The 17,423-nt window shown below is 44.1% G+C and overlaps 1 protein-coding gene across 2 annotated transcripts in view; it reads right to left on the bottom strand.

Moving 5' to 3' along the window:
- Positions 1-17,423, bottom strand: part of sh3kbp1 (SH3-domain kinase binding protein 1) — a 380,309-nt gene that overhangs the window by 43,570 nt on the left and 319,316 nt on the right. For both annotated transcript variants that reach the window (XM_070893971.1, XM_070893970.1), the window contains 2 exons: positions 7,354-7,452; positions 4,641-4,806 (listed from right to left, as the gene is read on the bottom strand). In XM_070893971.1, the coding sequence (XP_070750072.1) occupies positions 4,641-4,806; positions 7,354-7,452 (265 nt within the window). The remainder of the gene's footprint in view (positions 1-4,640; positions 4,807-7,353; positions 7,453-17,423) is intronic.

The following is a 17,423-nucleotide window of genomic DNA, read 5'->3' as shown; positions in this document are numbered from 1 at the left end:
TTCCCCAACCCATATGTCCCGAAGCACGCTGCGCACTGACCACCTGGGAAATCGGGGCAGTTCAACAATGCCGACAGCGGAGAGGTAGATAATGGACTCCTAAGATAAATATGATTGTTTTTAAAAAAAATATGTTTTTTGCGATTTGTGTTGTGGTGGCGTGGGCGATGTTTTAGGTATGTTTTTGTGGGGTTTCTTTTAGGTTCCCCCCTGGAACCCCCCCAAGCACCTCTCGGAGCACTCCGAGGTCGGATCTTTATCTTGGGAGTTTCCCATGCTAGCGGCCAAAAGGGGTGTACACGCCTCCCTTAGAGCTGCGCCCCCTGACGCAGGGCCCAGCTGCCCAAACTTACTTATTGAGGCGCAAACTGTTCCCGGGCGCAAATTTTAACACCAAACTGCCATTACCGTCCCAAAAATATCAAAACCTAAAATCCAGCATATGTTTGACTGTTGGTCACAAGCTGGGCATTCTTCCAAAAGTCCGCAGCCTGTGTACAGATCACACAAAGAGCAGAAAGCACATGCGAGTTAGACTGGTGCCAGTTCTCCAAAATTTGCCCTCAAATCTACCACCAAGCTCATGGTCTACAGGACTGTAGTAATACCCGCCCTCCTGTATGGATCTGAGGCATGGACGATGTATAGAAGGCACCTCAAGTCGCTGGAGATATGCCACTAACGATGTCTCCGCAAAATCTTGCAAATCCCCTGGGAGGACAGGCGCACCAACATCGGTGTCCTCGACCAGGCTAACATCCCCAGTATTGAAGCACTGAGCACACTTGATCAGCTTCGCTGGGCAGGCCACATAGTTCGCATGCCAGATAAGAGACTCCTTAAGCAAATGCTTTATGCGGAGCTCCTTCATGGTAAACGAGCCAAAGGAGGACAGCGGAAACGTTATAAGGACACCCTCAAAGCCTCCCTGGTAAAGTGCGACATCACCACTGACACCTGGGAGACCCTGGCCGAAGACCACCCGAGGTGGAGAAAGTACATGAGCAAAGAGCATGAAGAGGCCAAGTGCAGGCAGCAGAAGGAGCGCGCGGCAAACCAGCCCCACCGACCCCCTTCCCTCGACGAATGTCTGTCCCACCTGTAACAGGGTCTGTGCCTCCAGTGTCGGAATGTTCAGCCATCAAAGAACTCACTTTGGGAGTGGAAGCAAGTCCTCCTCGGTTCCGAGGGACTGCCTATGATGATGAAGAAATATTCAGACGTTCCTTTAACTCAGTGTTGTCCAACAGAAGTCACTGGCTAGTCATCGGTGTGGCTATAGTGACACCATTTTAGCCATGATGTTAGCACGTCGCTGATAACATTGGTGTGATACAGACGTGCCGCGTCACAACATCTCTACCCTTCAGTTAAAGGGGAGAGCCGCTGCGAGCTCTGCATATTTTTAAGTTAGGTCCACCAGGCCACCAGGGAGGGTTTCGGCCGGGCCAGCGGCCTGACACCCAAGAGGGGATGCCAGACTGCCTGTTTGCAGCTTGGCCGAACCCGGAGGCATAATTGCCGGGCCGAACTGATAAGTCGGCCCACAATAAAAAATAAAATGCTGTCGCCGGCAATGCCACCTCCCCTTTAGTGGGCGGCTGCGCCGCCAACCAACAAGGACTAACAGGGAGTGCACCAACTCAGAAAGCTTTCGGGGGCACCGGCTGGTGGTAGCGCCGCTCCCGCGGGGCAATTCCGCAAAAGGGATATTTCCCGCTGGGCAATTTCGGGAAGGGGTCGCCGCCGGTCAGTAAGAGTTTGGCACATGGCCACCAATCCCTACACCGCTCCGCACCTGATGAAGGGCAATTTGCAAAATGGCGGCCCCTCTGCGGCGAGTTGCCGGACATTCCACGTCACCCCGTGGCTGCCAATTTCAGGCGGCCAGAGGCCTTATCGGGAAGGGCAATTTAGGCCCCGAAATGTTTTACACACACTCACACAATACGGGTAAATGTGCTTCATGTGTATTTTTAAGTAAACATCTACCACTATTCAGTGACCAAGAATGTAAAGCACTCAACGATCAAAAAACACTCTGCTTTTAGTCTTACGATTTTACCAGCAAACACACAAAAAGGTTAAAATTCATAAGCATACTCTGTGCGAATGAGTTTAGAGCACATGTCCAAGGACAGTATCTGTTACTCACTGTTTATTTACTAATGAGAAATGCAATTAGTTACATCTGGATTCCCAATTAGCCACATGTGGCTGTTGGCTAATGTATTGGCCAACAATGAATTAGCTTCACGCTCAAAACAAAGAATTATGAATCAAATTTAAATAAAAAGTTGAACATTTCCTAGAAGTAAATTTCAGGACAATCTTAGGTTAATGTATACATAATTTATGTGCATTACTAAATGTGCTGCTTTAGATGGACATACTCAAAGGTTGGAGTTGGGTGTGTAGAGAGGAAGCATTTCTACATCCAACCTGCACTACTGTTCTCCATTCTTAACTCAAAAGTTGTTGAATTCAAATTGAAATAGTGAAAAAACACTTCCTATTCCTATATTAGAATTTTAAGCAAAACAACAACTTTGAATTAACAAGAGTGATGGTGTGCATAACCTGTGACTACTTGAAGCAGACACTGGGTGCAAGTGGAAAAAGGGTCTATTCCCCATTGAGGATGTCCTTCACCTTCATGAGTATGTAAGCACAACAGTCGCTGACACCTCCCAGTCCAAAATACACCTGCCTTGTAAAACACCACTACATAACTATTTAAAGATTAATACTGAGTTCAGACACACTGTACATTATACCTCCTCAGCTCCTTGGCGAGATGAAACTAATCTACGCTACCTGCTCTCACTGTTTGTGATGTTCTCTGGACTCCTCGAGTGTGCTGCAGTCTTGCAACACTCCCAGTCATCCATTTTTTTCTCTATACAGCCTCAGCCACTTTTGCAGTCAGTACAACTTACTGATTAACTGTAGGAAAAATGGAATGATGCATAAGTCATTTGCATAACTTCTCATCGATAAAAGCCTAGTACTTTTTAAATCATATGATTTTTGAAAAGTCGTAGGCACTGGTTGCAAGAATCAGCGACAGTGAATGGTCTAGTAAATGGTCTAGTAAATTTTTCACAGTATTTAAAGCCTTTGGCATATGTTGGTGCAGCCATGCTGACCCAGCTATAGAGGCACTTAGCTTGTTTTTAATGCAAGCAATATATTGTATGGTTCTGTGACAATGGTCATACTGTAATAAACACAGATTACATGAGGTACAATCTCTGCACTGTGATACATTCTAATTGCAGCCTTAGCCATGTGTATGTTATTTATTCTCATTCTTGGATTTTGCCTCCTTTTTTTGCTTTCTATATGGCTGTTCAGTGTCTACAGCACGGTTACTGGTATGACCATCCAACCTAAAGAGCGTAGTTTTCCTTTTCAATGTTTGTTCTGGAAAGAACAGCCTTGTATACTACATTTTGCAAATGCATCAGCCAGTATAGACACCTCAGTCTCATGAAAAAGAAATGCAAAAATCAAGGCATGGCTGAAGAAGCAAAATGCTGTCCACAGTCTGTCTAACCTAACCTATTCATGTAGAGAGGTTGGAGAGATTGCACTGAACTCATGTCGCCGAGGTGTCCTTTAGATGGTGCAGGTGTAGGTGATCACACGTAACATTGCCCATCTGCAAAATCATGACTTCATAGTTTGCTAAGAACCTATCAAGTTAGATTATACCTGTACTCCTACTGTATGTAAAGGATGCAGAATATAATTTACCGAATATTTGGCTGGGGAATGGTACATAACAAACAGAATTAAAAATAAAAATAAATAACGTAAACATTGAGGATAACAGTAAAATAGCCCATGAAACTGTAGATATGCTATCATCATCATAGGCGGTCCCTCGTATCGAGGATGACTTGCTTCCATGCCAAAAAGGGATGCGTTCACAGGTGTTTCAATGATGGACCTAATATTCCAGGTCCCGAACTACATCCTGAAGGGGTGGAAGATGCCTGAGCGTGGATTTTTTTAACGTGTGGTGGCCATTGCTAGAGATTACTAGTTGATCTTCTATGACATTACACAAGGGAATTTAGTCTTCAGGTGAACCACTATTAGAAGGCGGGAGATAATTACACCAGATGCACAACTATATTTTATGCATTATACTTATATTATTTATGGTCAAACAGCAGGCTTATTGCAATTTGGGAAATAGAGTTGGTTGCAGGATATGAGTTTCTGTGCAGCACTGGATTATGAACTGACAAATCCAGGACTGAGGTGCTACCACCACTGGTGAGTGGGTGGAAATACAGTGTGACCAGTTTACATAGGCAATTTGCATATTATATGTGGAAATAGGAATTTATAACAGAGAAAAAGTTGACACACAAATGTGAAAAACACAACAGGAAGTGAGGTTTTGTAGACGGGAAATGTGCACAGATGCATGATTTTTTAATAGATTATAAATTTCACTTGGAGGATACTTTACAGTCAAAAAGCATTTTTTTTTAAGTACTTTGCAATATAAACCATTAGAATGTTTGTATTATGACATTTTAAGTTATAGGAAATTGGGATAGTTCTGTTTACAGTAAAAAAAAATCAAAGACAAAGTGCAAACTGCCACAGATGACAAAACGTACCTGGCATGAGCTGCGGGTGCTGCTGGTCTCTCTGGCCTTTTAGGAGGCAATGTATTTGGTCTGTTCAAAGAATTGGTCTTGGGAGGCAAAGGTTTCTTCGGTGGTATTGCAGGTACTGAGGGTTTAGACAGTTCTATAGATTTCTGATCTCTTTCTGACTTTTCTTCTAAAAATAAGCAAACAAACATAAGGGCCTTTTCGTCCTCAACAGTCTCCAAAACAATTCTGAACAATTTCCTATTTTAGAAAGCATACAAATGGGTAAATGTCTCTTTTAATTTAACAAACTATACAAATATGATCAGAATTATTTCTGCAACCATATCTTGTTCAAGGCAGTTTCCTAAATAAACTTACAGCTGTCCAAAGTGGCATTCACTTACAATGACTATCGGACTATTAAGCACTGGAAGATAAGCACGATTGATGCCAAGTCCAGAGATTGAGAGAAATGCGACTGATGCCACATTAAAAGATTTCTGAAATTCTCAGCTGTTTTATTTTCAAACACAAGGCTGGGATTTTGTGCTCTAAATAGCTCTAAAAATGAACCATCCAGTCTCATCTAATTTGACTGCTTTCCCACCATCCCTTTAATATTCCACTTTTGCAAACATCTCAAGTGACTGGAGAAATACCACCAACGATGTCTCCGCAAGATCCTACAAATCCCCTGGGAGGACAGGCGCACCAACACCAGTGTCCTCGTCCAGGCTAACATCCCCAGCATTGAAGCACTGACCACACTCGATCAGCTCCGCTGGGCAGGCCACATAGTTCGCATGCCAGACACGAGGCTCCCAAAGCAAGTGCTCTATGCGGAGCTCCTTCATGGCAAACGAGCCAAAGGTGGGCAGCGGAAACGTTACAAGGACACCCTTAAAGCCTCCCTGATAAAGTGCGACATCACCACTGACACCTGGGAGTTCTTGGCCAAAGACCGCCCTAAGAGGAGAAAGTGCATCCGGGAGCGTGCAGAAATCAAACACAGGCAGCAGAAAGAGCGTGCGGCAAACCAGTCCCACCCACCCCTTCCCTCAACGACTACCTGTCCCACCTGTGACAGAGTCTGTGGCTCTCGTGTTGGACTGTTCAGCCACCAAAGAACTCACTTCAGGAGTGGAAGCAAGTCTTCCTCGATTCCGAGAGACTGCCTATGATGATGATGATTTGCAAACAACTGTCTAACTGCCTTGTAAAACAATTTATGGGTTCTACTTCCACAACAGTGGTAGGGAAATATTTTGGACAACATCACTACATTTTTAAGCTAAGCAAAACCATAATCCTCCAACTCTGCTAATAGTTCACTGGGTAAAGATACCACATGGCTGCTTTTTAATTTATTCTCAGGATGTGGACATTACTGGCAAAGCCAACATTTGTTGCCCTGAGAAGGTGATGGTGGGCCTTCTTCTTGAACTGCTAGTAATAGTTTTAGTTCCTTACTTGGCCAATTCAGAGCCAACCACAGTGCTGTGGGACTAAAGTCACAAATAGGCCAAACCGGCTGGTTTCCTTACCTAAAAGGACATTACTGAACCAGTTAAGATTCGGATAGCTTCACATTTAAAAACAATTGTTTATTATTTCCAAATTTTAAAATAACTGAATTGAATTTCTCAAACTGCGATAGCAGGATTTGAGTTCACGTACGCTGGATTATTTTTGTACAGAAATCACTAAAAGCTAGTGGACCGGTACAAAAAATAATGTAAAAAGCTAATGAAATGTTGGCCTTTATCTCAAGGCGGTTAGAATACAAAGGGATGGAAATAATGCTACCACTGTATAAAGATCTGGTAAAAATCGCATCTGGAGTACTACGTTCAGTTCAGGGCACCTAATCTCAGGAAGGGTATATTGGCCTTGGAGGGGATGCAGTGCAGATTCACCATAATGATACCGGGGCTAAAAGGGTTAAATTATGAGGACAGGTTGCGTAGAGTAGGTTTGTATTCCCTTGAGTACAGAAGATTAAGGGGTTATCTAATTGTGGTGTTTAAGATGATTAAAGGAGGTAGACAGAGATAAAGTATTTTCTCTGGTCCTGAACAAGAGGTCATATTGTAAAATTAGAACTAGACCGTTCAGGGATAGTGTCAGGAAACACTTTTTCACACAAAGGATAGTGGAAATCTGGAAATTTCTCCCCCATAAAGCAGTTGAGGCTGGGTCAATTGAAAATTTCTTATGTTCCTAACACTAATACTTGTGTATTTTTTTAAATCAGTCTTATACAAGTGCTTCCATTTGTAATAATTAAAAAAATGTAAACTTCATTTATACAATCGATACCACTGGAATCAAGAAAGTAAATTTTCCTCTGCTCTGCACATGGGAAATGAGCAATGCCCTGACACAAGGCAGAAGGATAAGGATATCAGCTCTCTGTCCCCAACGCAACCCACCAGGATTTCCTGAAACATACCATGGGTCTGCGACTGCAGTATGTGCAGGCCCAGTGCAGTTACTGTAATGAGGGAACTAAAGGCTCCCAGGCCCTTGTCTCAAAATAGTTCCCCCAAACAATGTTCATTGGCACCCCAGGGAAGCCTCATACTATTTGCCTTCCCCGGATACTCACTGACCAAAGGAGCATTGAAACATCTGTGAACCCATGTGGAAGCAAGTCATCCTGGTTCCAGGGACCGCCTATGATGATGAGAGAGGTAAACCACCCCAAGGTGTGAACAGACATCAGATTTCATACCTTTGTCCTCTATCCTAGTTGGCAGGGAATCTGGTCTTTCTGGGGGTATCCTTTTTGCTTCATTCTTTTTGTCCACTAGCGAACCATCAAATTTGGGTCCTAACAAACCAAAAAGTGACCGATGGTTTATTACAGAATAAAATAGTGTTAAAGAACCTAGAAAATAAACATGCATGCACACGCACAGAACAGTGCTTTGCAGTATGGTAACCTTGCAGATACATCGCCAGCTTGCCGACCAGATGTCACAATAAACAACTGCCTCTCTTCAGTTCTCTACCAAACCTGTAGGTGAAGCACAACGTCAGTGAAGTGCTCTGTTCTGAGAAGAGGACTGCTGAAAATTTCTGCCATGCCTCATTACAATTGCCCTTCCCATGGATGTTTGCATCGCAGAGCACTGCTGGATCAGTCTACTAATTGGGCCGAGCTGCCTTTTGGTATTTGTTTCAATTGGGGAACAAAATACAGATTTTTCTTTACTAAATGATCGGAGGTTTCATCAAAGTATTAGACCCATTACACCACAAGTTACTAAGGCTGTTCTTTTCCACACTGCTCTGCAGAATCCACAATACCAGAGATTCCATAAATTCCATTAATCTTAAAGCCGAGTGAGTTTCAAACAGGATCCAAACAGGAAGTACCACTGCAAGCGAGTGAAACCAGGTTCTGCCCCAGCAAAGTTTACTATTGTGCTTTCCCCCCTAACTGGTACCACTTAATTTAATGTCTGCTTTGCTGCGGCTCTTTTCAGGACTTGGGACCAGGATGCTTGTGAGGAGAGAACAGTTTCCTTAAGAGGCAACAGTGCTGCCCTGTTCTCACTGTAAGAGCCTTGGGACCAGGTTAAACCTGTCCGGTCAGGCAATTAATAATTTCTGACAATTGTAAGGGTTAACAAGTGAATCTACATAGCTTCGGGTGACACGAAATGCTACTTCAGTTACATTTTATGCATTTCAATACTTTTAAATGGGGTGTTCCCCAACTGGCTTTCCACTGTTATTTGAATTCACCTATAAAATACTGCTTTCTGAGTCTTCATGAAAGCACCTTATGAGGAAAAAACCTTATGAAAGTTGCCTTCTCCAAATGTACAAAGACCATGAAATTTGAACCAAAATTCACAAAGTTAGCATGATGACAGAAGTATGTATTAATCAGGATGCCTGGAGTAATAATCCAGAGATTCTGAGTTCAAATTTGAATTAAGAAAAAGAAAAGCTCAGTTAAAATATCAATGAAAGTGACCACGAAGCTGGCGGACTGTCAAAAAACACAATAGGTTTTCCTTAAGGGAAAGAAACCTGCCGTCCTTACCCGGTCTGGCCTATATGTCACTCCAGTCCCATACAAATAAGTTTGACCTTGAACTGTTCTCTAAAGTGACTAGCAAGTAGGCCCACCAACACCTTTTCAGAGCAATTTGGATGCCAGTGACGTTCACGTCCTGAGACTGAAGGAGAAACCTCCTTAGTAAAGTCTACCATCACAGCTTTCAGTTTTTTTGTTTGTTCAGTTTAATTTTCTTCTTCCCTGTTTAATCTTTTCATCCTTCAGTCCCTTACTTTTCCTCCATACCTACCACATTTAAACACATTTTTAAAAATTTCCATTATACAGTTCCGTTTCTTACATTTACCATCCTTGAGGGGTCTATGAGCAAGACTGAGTTTCATGTTGTGGACCCATCAGGAAGTGTACTGATTTTCCAAACTCAATTCACACAGTAAGTAAGGGGAAACTTTCATCCCATCAGTCTATGCTGGATTCAAATTCATATCCCAGAAAGGAAAAAAATCAGCATTCTAACCCACTGTTGTCCAATAGAATTCTTTGACTAGCCACAGGTGTGGCTACCGTTTTAGCCACATGCACTAATTTCAGTAGAAAACCCCTTACACACACTCATACAATACATGTAAATGTACTTCACATGTGTGTATTTACTTAACAAAATCTACCACCATTCAGTCACCAAGGAAGTAAAGCACTCACAATGATCAAAAAACACTCGCAAGTTCTGCTTTTCGTCTTATCATTTTACCAACAAATGCACAAAAAGGTTAAAGTTCATATGTATACACTGTGGGAATATGAATATTGAGATCACAGGTTCCAACATAGGTGTCTATTTACTAATCAGAAATGCAATTATCCACATCTAGACTCCCAATTAGTCAAATGTGGTTAGTGACTAATGCATTAGGCAACACTATTTTAAGCCACTAAAAACAGAGTACCCCTTTAAAAAAAAAAGTCCACTTTTGTTCAGATGTAGATGGAGTAAATGTGAACAATAGTAGTGAAAAAAGAATTAGCTTGCTTTTAAAAAGTTTCTTTTCAGAAAACTATTCTACATATTGCTGGAATTCTACTTTAAAATACTTAGCAGTAACGATATAGAGAATCACTTGGACTGCTGTTACAGGCTTATTAAACGAGCTGTGGAAAATAAAATCTCGAAGCACCAAAAATTCAACAGATACATTTTATAGAAAGAAAGAATTTGCATTTATATGGCTCCTTTCATGACCTCAGCATGTCACAAAGCACTTGACAGCCAATTAAATACTTTTGAAGTGTAGTTACTGTTATAATGTAGAGAAACATTGCAGCCAATTTGTGCACAACAAGGACTCACAAATAACAATGAGATAATGACCAAATAATCTGTTTTAGTCACATTGGTTGAGACATAAATGTTGACTAGAACACTGGGAGAACTTCCCTGCTCTTCTTCAAATAGTGCCATGTGATCATTATGTCCACCTGAAAGAGCAGACGAGGACTCAGTTTGTAATATGTAGCACCAACTTAACTGTCCATTGAAACAAGAGCTAATGCAATTGAATCATTTCTGCCGAAACAAAGATTTCTCACTTTTGGGTTATGATTGCAACCAGAAACTAGCATTAGAAATTACTATTTCAAAATGTGAGCTGTCACAATCTGAAATCTCACTGGACTTCATATTGGTTCAGTGCACTAGGCAAAACAGGAACACCTCTCAGGGGAAAATGACAAGCAGCAGGTGGTGTTTATTCAACAAATAACTCAAGTGAAATCAAGTGTTCTGCAATTAATATAAAAGGAAAAACTGCAAATGCTGGATATCGGAAGTAAAAACAGAAAATGCTGCAACAATGCTCCCAGATCTGTAAAGAGAATAGATGGGATAGACACATTGGAATCAGAAATGGAATTTGCCTCGTGTTGGAGTGGGGGCGGGGGAGGGGGGGGGGGTATGTGCCAGTGCAAAGGTTCGGTTTGGGGCCCCTATGGTGATGATTCCAGACACTCATTACTGGATTTGATTGGGGCACAGATTGTACAATCTCTAATCTGATGAAGGATACACACCCAAAATGTCATAATTTGTCATTTCTCTTTGCAAATATTGTCAAAACTGTTGTGTTTTACCAGCCCTCTCTATTATGCAATTGAGCTAGCGACACTATTAACTGTTGTGCAGGTGGGAGGTGCTGTATTACACCTATCCCTTCACAAAATGCTGAGATTTTCCCCCGCAAACACCTGCTTTCTTATTACTGCCCTGGGTCCACACACAAATTGTACATACAGCTTTTCTAGAAATGAGTTTACCAGCGAGGAGGCTCATGAAAACCAGTGTGAAGGACGTTAAGCATGCACACAGTTTGTCCACAATTGTTAAAGGAAATAACAAACCAAATAGTTACTGCAAGTATTTCTTGCAACAGAATCAGAATGGTGGTGTTTAGATTACCCTCACTGATAGGAACAGATCGCAAGCCAGAGCAGTGCTAACAGGATTATCATCATCATCATAGGCAGTCCCTTGGAATCGAGGAAGACTTGCTTCCACTCCCAAAGTGAGTTCTCTGGTGGCTGAACAGTCCAATAAGTGAGCCACAGACCCTGTCACAGGTGGGACAGACATTCGTCGAGGGAAGGGGTGGGTGGGGCTGGTTTGCCGCATGCTCCTTCCACTGTCTGCGCTTGACCTCTTCACGCTCTTTGCGTTAAGATTCGAAGAACTCAACGCCCTCCCGGATGCACTTTCTCCACCTCGGGCGGTCTTCGGTCAGGGTCTCCCAGGTGTCAGTGGTGATGTCACACTTTATCAGGGAGGCTTTCAGGGTGTCCTTATAACGTTTCCACTGTCCTCCTTTGGCTCGTTTACCATGAAGGAGCTCCGCATAAAGCATTTGCTTAGGGAGTCTCGTATCTGGCATGCGAACTATGTGGCCTGCCCAGCGTAGCTGATTGAGTGTGGTCAGTGCTTCAATACTGGGGATGTTAGCCTGGACGAGAACACTGATGTTGGTGTGCCTGTCCTCCCAGGGGATTTGCAGGATCTTGCGGAGACATCGTTGGTGATATACCTTCCGGGGACTTGAGGTGCCTTCTATACATCGTCCATGCCTCAGATCCATACAGGAGGGCGGGTATTACTACAGCCCTGTAGACCATTGTGTGATCTCATTGATTACGTTTGAATTTGGTGTTTTGCATGAGGATTGTACAATGAGCAGATGCAGGGATAGTGATGCTAACATTTAAATGCTTTATTCCAAATTTTTGCTTCTCCTTTTCTGAAAGCAGAATGCCATATTTTCAAATGTACATTTTATAAGCAAACAGGTCAATCTTTCATTCTCATTCACCTCAAATTTTGACCTATTTTGCAAATGTTTAATCTCATAGAACAAAAAGTGTTATGTCCTTGGATGCTCTGATAATGACTCAATGAGGCAATGTGTTATATTTGAACTGTAGTGACCTTAGACCTTTATTGATAACTCCAAAGTGAGGATCACACCTGGTGGCCTGCCTTTTATACTAGGCCAGGCACACCTGTACAGGTAACCTACAAGTCTCCCACTGTTGTGCCCTCTACTATCACAAGGTGTGCCACCAAACAGTAGCCATGTAGAACATGTGACATCACTATCCCCCAAGCCTTTAGTGCAAATCGCCTCTGCATTGACTGTGCTTTGGGCTTAGCTCTATCTGGTTGACCCTTGGCGGGTCGTTTCAATCTTGGGTGAGTGGTTGGTGTTTCGTTGGCAGTAGAGTACTGGTGCTTGCTGTTTGTGTGTGTCCCTGACTACTCCATTCTCCCCACCCCCACCCCTCCATAAAGATTATGCCGGAGGCTCATTGCATTCATGTACATTCAAGCCCAGAAAAACAAGTTTGCATTACATTTGTGGTTCAGTTGTGAGACAATTACGTTAGACTGGTGAGATACATTATCAATACATGCTGGGGATTGGTAATCGGTGCGTAAGGACAATCTAGTTCCAGAACTGCTGGATGGTGTCCAGGTAGTCTGGTGGTGGCGCAGTGCCCAGTGCTGGCAGTGGGAACCCGGTTGGCTCAAGTTGCCTGCTCTTGGGGCTGTTGCCATTGCTCCTAGCGTCGGGCAGGTTCACAGATGCCTGTGATCTCCCTGTCCTTTCTATGCGTCCTGGGTCGCTGCTGCTCCCCGAGGGGCTGTCGTCTATCAGTGCACAGGGAACTGCTGACTCACTGGCCTGGGCGTTGTTTGGTTTGGGATCCTGGCTTGTCACGGTCCCCTTTGGGAGGACTGTTGCGGGTGACCCTTTGTTCCCGAGTATGGCCTTGGTGGCGATAGGGTCTGGGGGCTGTGCCTTAGCACAGTTTGCTCTTTCAGGCTGGTGGCGGTTGGAGCCTGAGAGGCGGAGCTGATCAGGGGCAGGGTATCGATACCGGTGCCCTCCTGAGATCGCTTGCTCTGCAGCTCATGTGTATTGGCTACTTGTGGCCACACTCCATGGTGCATAAGTCTGGTCCCAGGGATGCAGGCTACAGCATTGGGTAGCTCGCTGGACCTGTGTGCTCCTGATGGGTGTTTGCCCGCTGCATTGGCTGTGTGCAGTTGAAATCCTACATCGCACAACGTTTCATTACTTATTGTGAATACCCTGTAGCTCTGATTGCGATCGCACGACTTTTCCTTGCACGTTGCATTTACACAATTCTGATCATCAATTACACATTTTACATGATCGCAATCGGGTGACTTTTCCTTGCTTATTGCATGTACACAACTCTGATCATCAGTTACACATTTTATCTCTAACTCACAGTTGCTATTGCATTGCTTGAATGTGTGGAACTATCCCTTTAAGTGTGGTGGGTTGCAGGCCTCCTTTAAGAGAGCCTTGCTTTCTTTACCCCAATCCTCTTCTCCGTTTGGTGCCACGTGTTGCTCCATCAGCGCTGCACCTCGTGGTCCGGCCGCCACCATCTTTTTCTTCAGCGCATCACCTCGTGGTTTGGGCGCCATCTTTCCTCCATCCACGATGTCGACTGTGGTGATCCTCTTCTCTCCAGGTTCTGCCTCCGAGGCTGGGAAGTCACCTCTGGATCCGATTTTCTTTCTCCGGAGTCCTGCCACTGGAGCCTGGAAGGTGCACTCGGGTCGTCCCAGCTGGATCATCTCCATGCAGTCGTGCTGGGCAGACTGTGCCTCGGGTGCTGTGCTGGTCTGCTCTCTGGTGCCGGATCCAACCTCAGGTGAGGGCTAGCTTTGCTTGTGAGCGCAGAGGAGGTCGATCGCTGGAGGGGTGAAGTCTTCCCACTTCCAATGGATCTTCTCCATCCACCTTCTTCTGAGTAGCGTTGGTCCATCACCTGCAACAATCCACAGAGGTAACTTGTGCAACATGCCATCATGGAATACCTTAACATCCACACTACCAATGACTGGGATAAGTTCATCGGTGTAGGTGCGCAGTTTTGCCTGAACCGGGACCAACTTGGGTCGTTCAGCTTGATTGCCCCATAGCCTCTCAAAGGCTTCTTGATTCATTACTGACTGGCTCGCCCCGGTGTCCACTTCCATGAAGACTGGAACGCCATCTATCTTGACTTCCATCCTCAACAGGGAACACTCGGTGGTGCAGGTAAACATGCTATATACCTCGTCGTGCAGCTGAGCTGCCTCTCTGCCTATCATTTCATAACCTGCGCTGGATTCATGACCATCTACAGATGCTTCATTGATACAGTGAGTCATATTTCTCTTACACATTTGCTGGAGGTGGCCCTTTGTGCTGCAGCCTTTGCATACATAGTCTTTAAAACGGCACTGGTGAGCCCTGTGATTCCCTCCACAACGCCAGCATGGAGCTACTCGATTAGCCCCCCTCAGCGCACTCTGAGTTAAGGGAATCAGGGGCCTGTTCTCTCTTCCCTGAGAAGGTTCGCATTCTACAGTTCAGCCTCTAAAAGGCGTCACTCTGTGCACAGTACTTGCCAGGTTTGAGTCCTGAGGATGAGTCATCTGCCTAGAGTCATAGGTAAAGGTTATGAATGCCTTGGTCATAGAGATGGCCATCTTTAGTGTGACTGTGGTATCCGCCAACAATCATGGCCGATTCCAATGACAAAATGTCCCGCAGTGCTTCGGTGAGATCTGCAGCGTATTTCGCGATTTCCTGGCCTTCGGGCCGTCGATGGGTGTAGAACCGATCTCTGGCTGTGAGGATGCTCTTCTTGGGCTTGAGTTGCTCATGGATCAGTGTTACGAGCTCCTCATACGTTTTGGTTGTTGTCTTCGCTAGTGCCAGCAAGTCCCTGATGAGGCCATAGACAGTGGGCCCACAATTGGTTAGCAGGATAGCTCTCCACTTGCCAGCCAGTGTGGCCGGGTTGTCTCCTGCCAGGTCGTTTGCTGTGAAGAAATGGTCGAGCCTCTCCACAAAGGCTTCCCAATCATCACCATCGGCGAACTGCTGCAATGTACCAAGGGTAGCCATTTTCGCGTGAAAGTCCGTAATCTCGTCGCCAATTGTTATGTCCTTGGATGCTCTGATAATGACTCCACGAGGCAATGTGTTGTACTTGAACTGTAGTGACCTTAGTCCTTTATTGATAACTCCAAAGTGAGGATCACACCTGGAGGCCTGCCTTTTATACTAGGTTAGGCACACCTGTATAAGTAACCTACAAGTCTCCCACTGCTGTGCCCACTGGTGGCACACCTTGTGATAGTACAAACAGTAGCCATGTAGGATACGTGACAAAAAGGAGTGGCATTAGCAGTATGCACCAAGCTGTATTGGTGTGATGCAAACTCACAACCAGGGATAGTTCCCAATCACATTGAGGGAAAGCCCCAAGCAGGCAGGATTTGTTCCCCATACCGTGGGAAAATCGAAGGGAAACTCAAGCCAGTCCACTTTCCAGCAACAAATTTGTGTGATTCTGGTAGAAGCCAGAGAGGGAGGAATGGAGGGAGGGAGAGAGAGATAGAGGGAGGAAGACGGTGAGAGAAGTACACACACACGGACAGATAAAAAGAAAAAGGGAGAATATAAACATGCGTGAAGCTCCTATAAAACTTTCTTCCTCCCACCAGTCCATACAGACTGTCAACAGATGTACTACAGCACTTTGTACAATTCACAGAGAAATTACACTCGGGAGACTCCATATCGGCCTAGATTCATTCACAAAAAAAACAGCCCATCATTAGTAACACTCAATGTTCACTCGATGGCACACCACTCAAGCCCAATAAAAGAATTTCCCAGTTTGTGGCAGACATAATCAGGAGCAATTAAATTGTAAAATCAATATTGTTAGAGCAATGCATACTAACATTACGTTACATTGACCCTGAAATTCTGGTAACACCATTCCTGCAGGCAAACAACCTAAAAAACAAAACAAAAAATGCACTTACCTGCTGCTGCTGCGACTGTCCGAACTTCCGAGCCTGAGGCCCAGAGGTGACTGAGCACGCAGCTCGTGCACGTGGGGATGTGCGCAGGCCGGGATCTAGTGACAGCAGCCAATCAGGAACATTATAGTTTCTCATTCATAGCAATAGGAGTTCCGTAAGTACGGAATTCCTATTGCTATGAATGAGAAACCCCCCCCCCCCAATCACTTAAATACCAATAAAAAATAGAAAATAAAGTACACAATTAACATGCATTTAAATTAAAGTTGTTATAAAAAAATAGTTTTCAGACTTAAAATTTTTTTTTTATTTTTTATTAACACTTAAAATAAACTTACCATCGTGGGGAGGGTTTTTAAACATAAAAAATGCTTTTATAACTATTTGTTATTTGTCTGTATTTTTAACCACTTGCGCCTGTAAAAATAGGCTATACGCCTGCTTTTTCAGGCGCAGGATTTTAAAAGACATTTGCAGGGCAAGATATTCGTAAATATCGGACATCTTACATTGTAAGTGTCCTAGCTCCCGAGATGCGGCCATCTGTCAAGACCAAAAACTTCACAGATCGGAAATGTCGGTTTCCAGCGCATGCTCATTTCATCCATAGGAACTTCTTACGGACCCGGGACATCGGAATTTCAGGGCCATTATGTTTATCCAGAACAAAAATAACAGATTTATTTTAAAAAGCAACATTTAGCAAATATATTACGTTAAAAATTTACACACAATAATTAATAACAAATGGGAATATGATGTCATGACCATAACGGAGATCTGGCTCAAAAAAGGGCAGGGTTAGGTACTAAATATTCCTGGATATAAGGTGTTCAGGAAAGATAGGGAAAGAAAGGAGGTGGGGTGATAGTACAGGTTGAACCTCTCTGGTCCGGGACTCTCTGGTCCAGAAACATCCATGGTTCAGCATTAGTTTGCAGAACTGCCGCTTTGCGTAGGCGGCGTCCTGATTTCTGCACTGTTGGTGAAGTGCAGGATCCTCACAAGCTTACTTCCTTTCTGTATCTTGTATTGCCATTTTGTGGGCATCTTTTTTGTCAGTCTGCTATTTGCGACTCCTGAGGAGCATCTGTGCTTTCTTGTTTTAGAGTCTGGGGGGATTGAATGCTGTCATAGTACATTCTGAATGACGGGAGCTGATTTTGGTGGATGGGGAGGATTTATTCTATCAACACCTTTATTTATGACTGTGCAGCAAGGATTGTTAACCTTGTTTCTACTGTGAAATAATTTCAAACCTCCCTGAGGGAGCATTCACTATGACAATACGTCCCCACTGGAGTGGAACTAAACTACAGAACCAGTGGGAACCTGTTCAATCTTCGCCATCTCCAGGCCAGGTCCA

The sequence above is a fragment of the Pristiophorus japonicus genome, chromosome 11 (assembly GCF_044704955.1).
Source record: "Pristiophorus japonicus isolate sPriJap1 chromosome 11, sPriJap1.hap1, whole genome shotgun sequence".
NCBI classification, from domain to species: domain Eukaryota; kingdom Metazoa; phylum Chordata; class Chondrichthyes; family Pristiophoridae; genus Pristiophorus; species Pristiophorus japonicus.
This window is presented reverse-complemented; position numbering and strand designations above follow the sequence as displayed.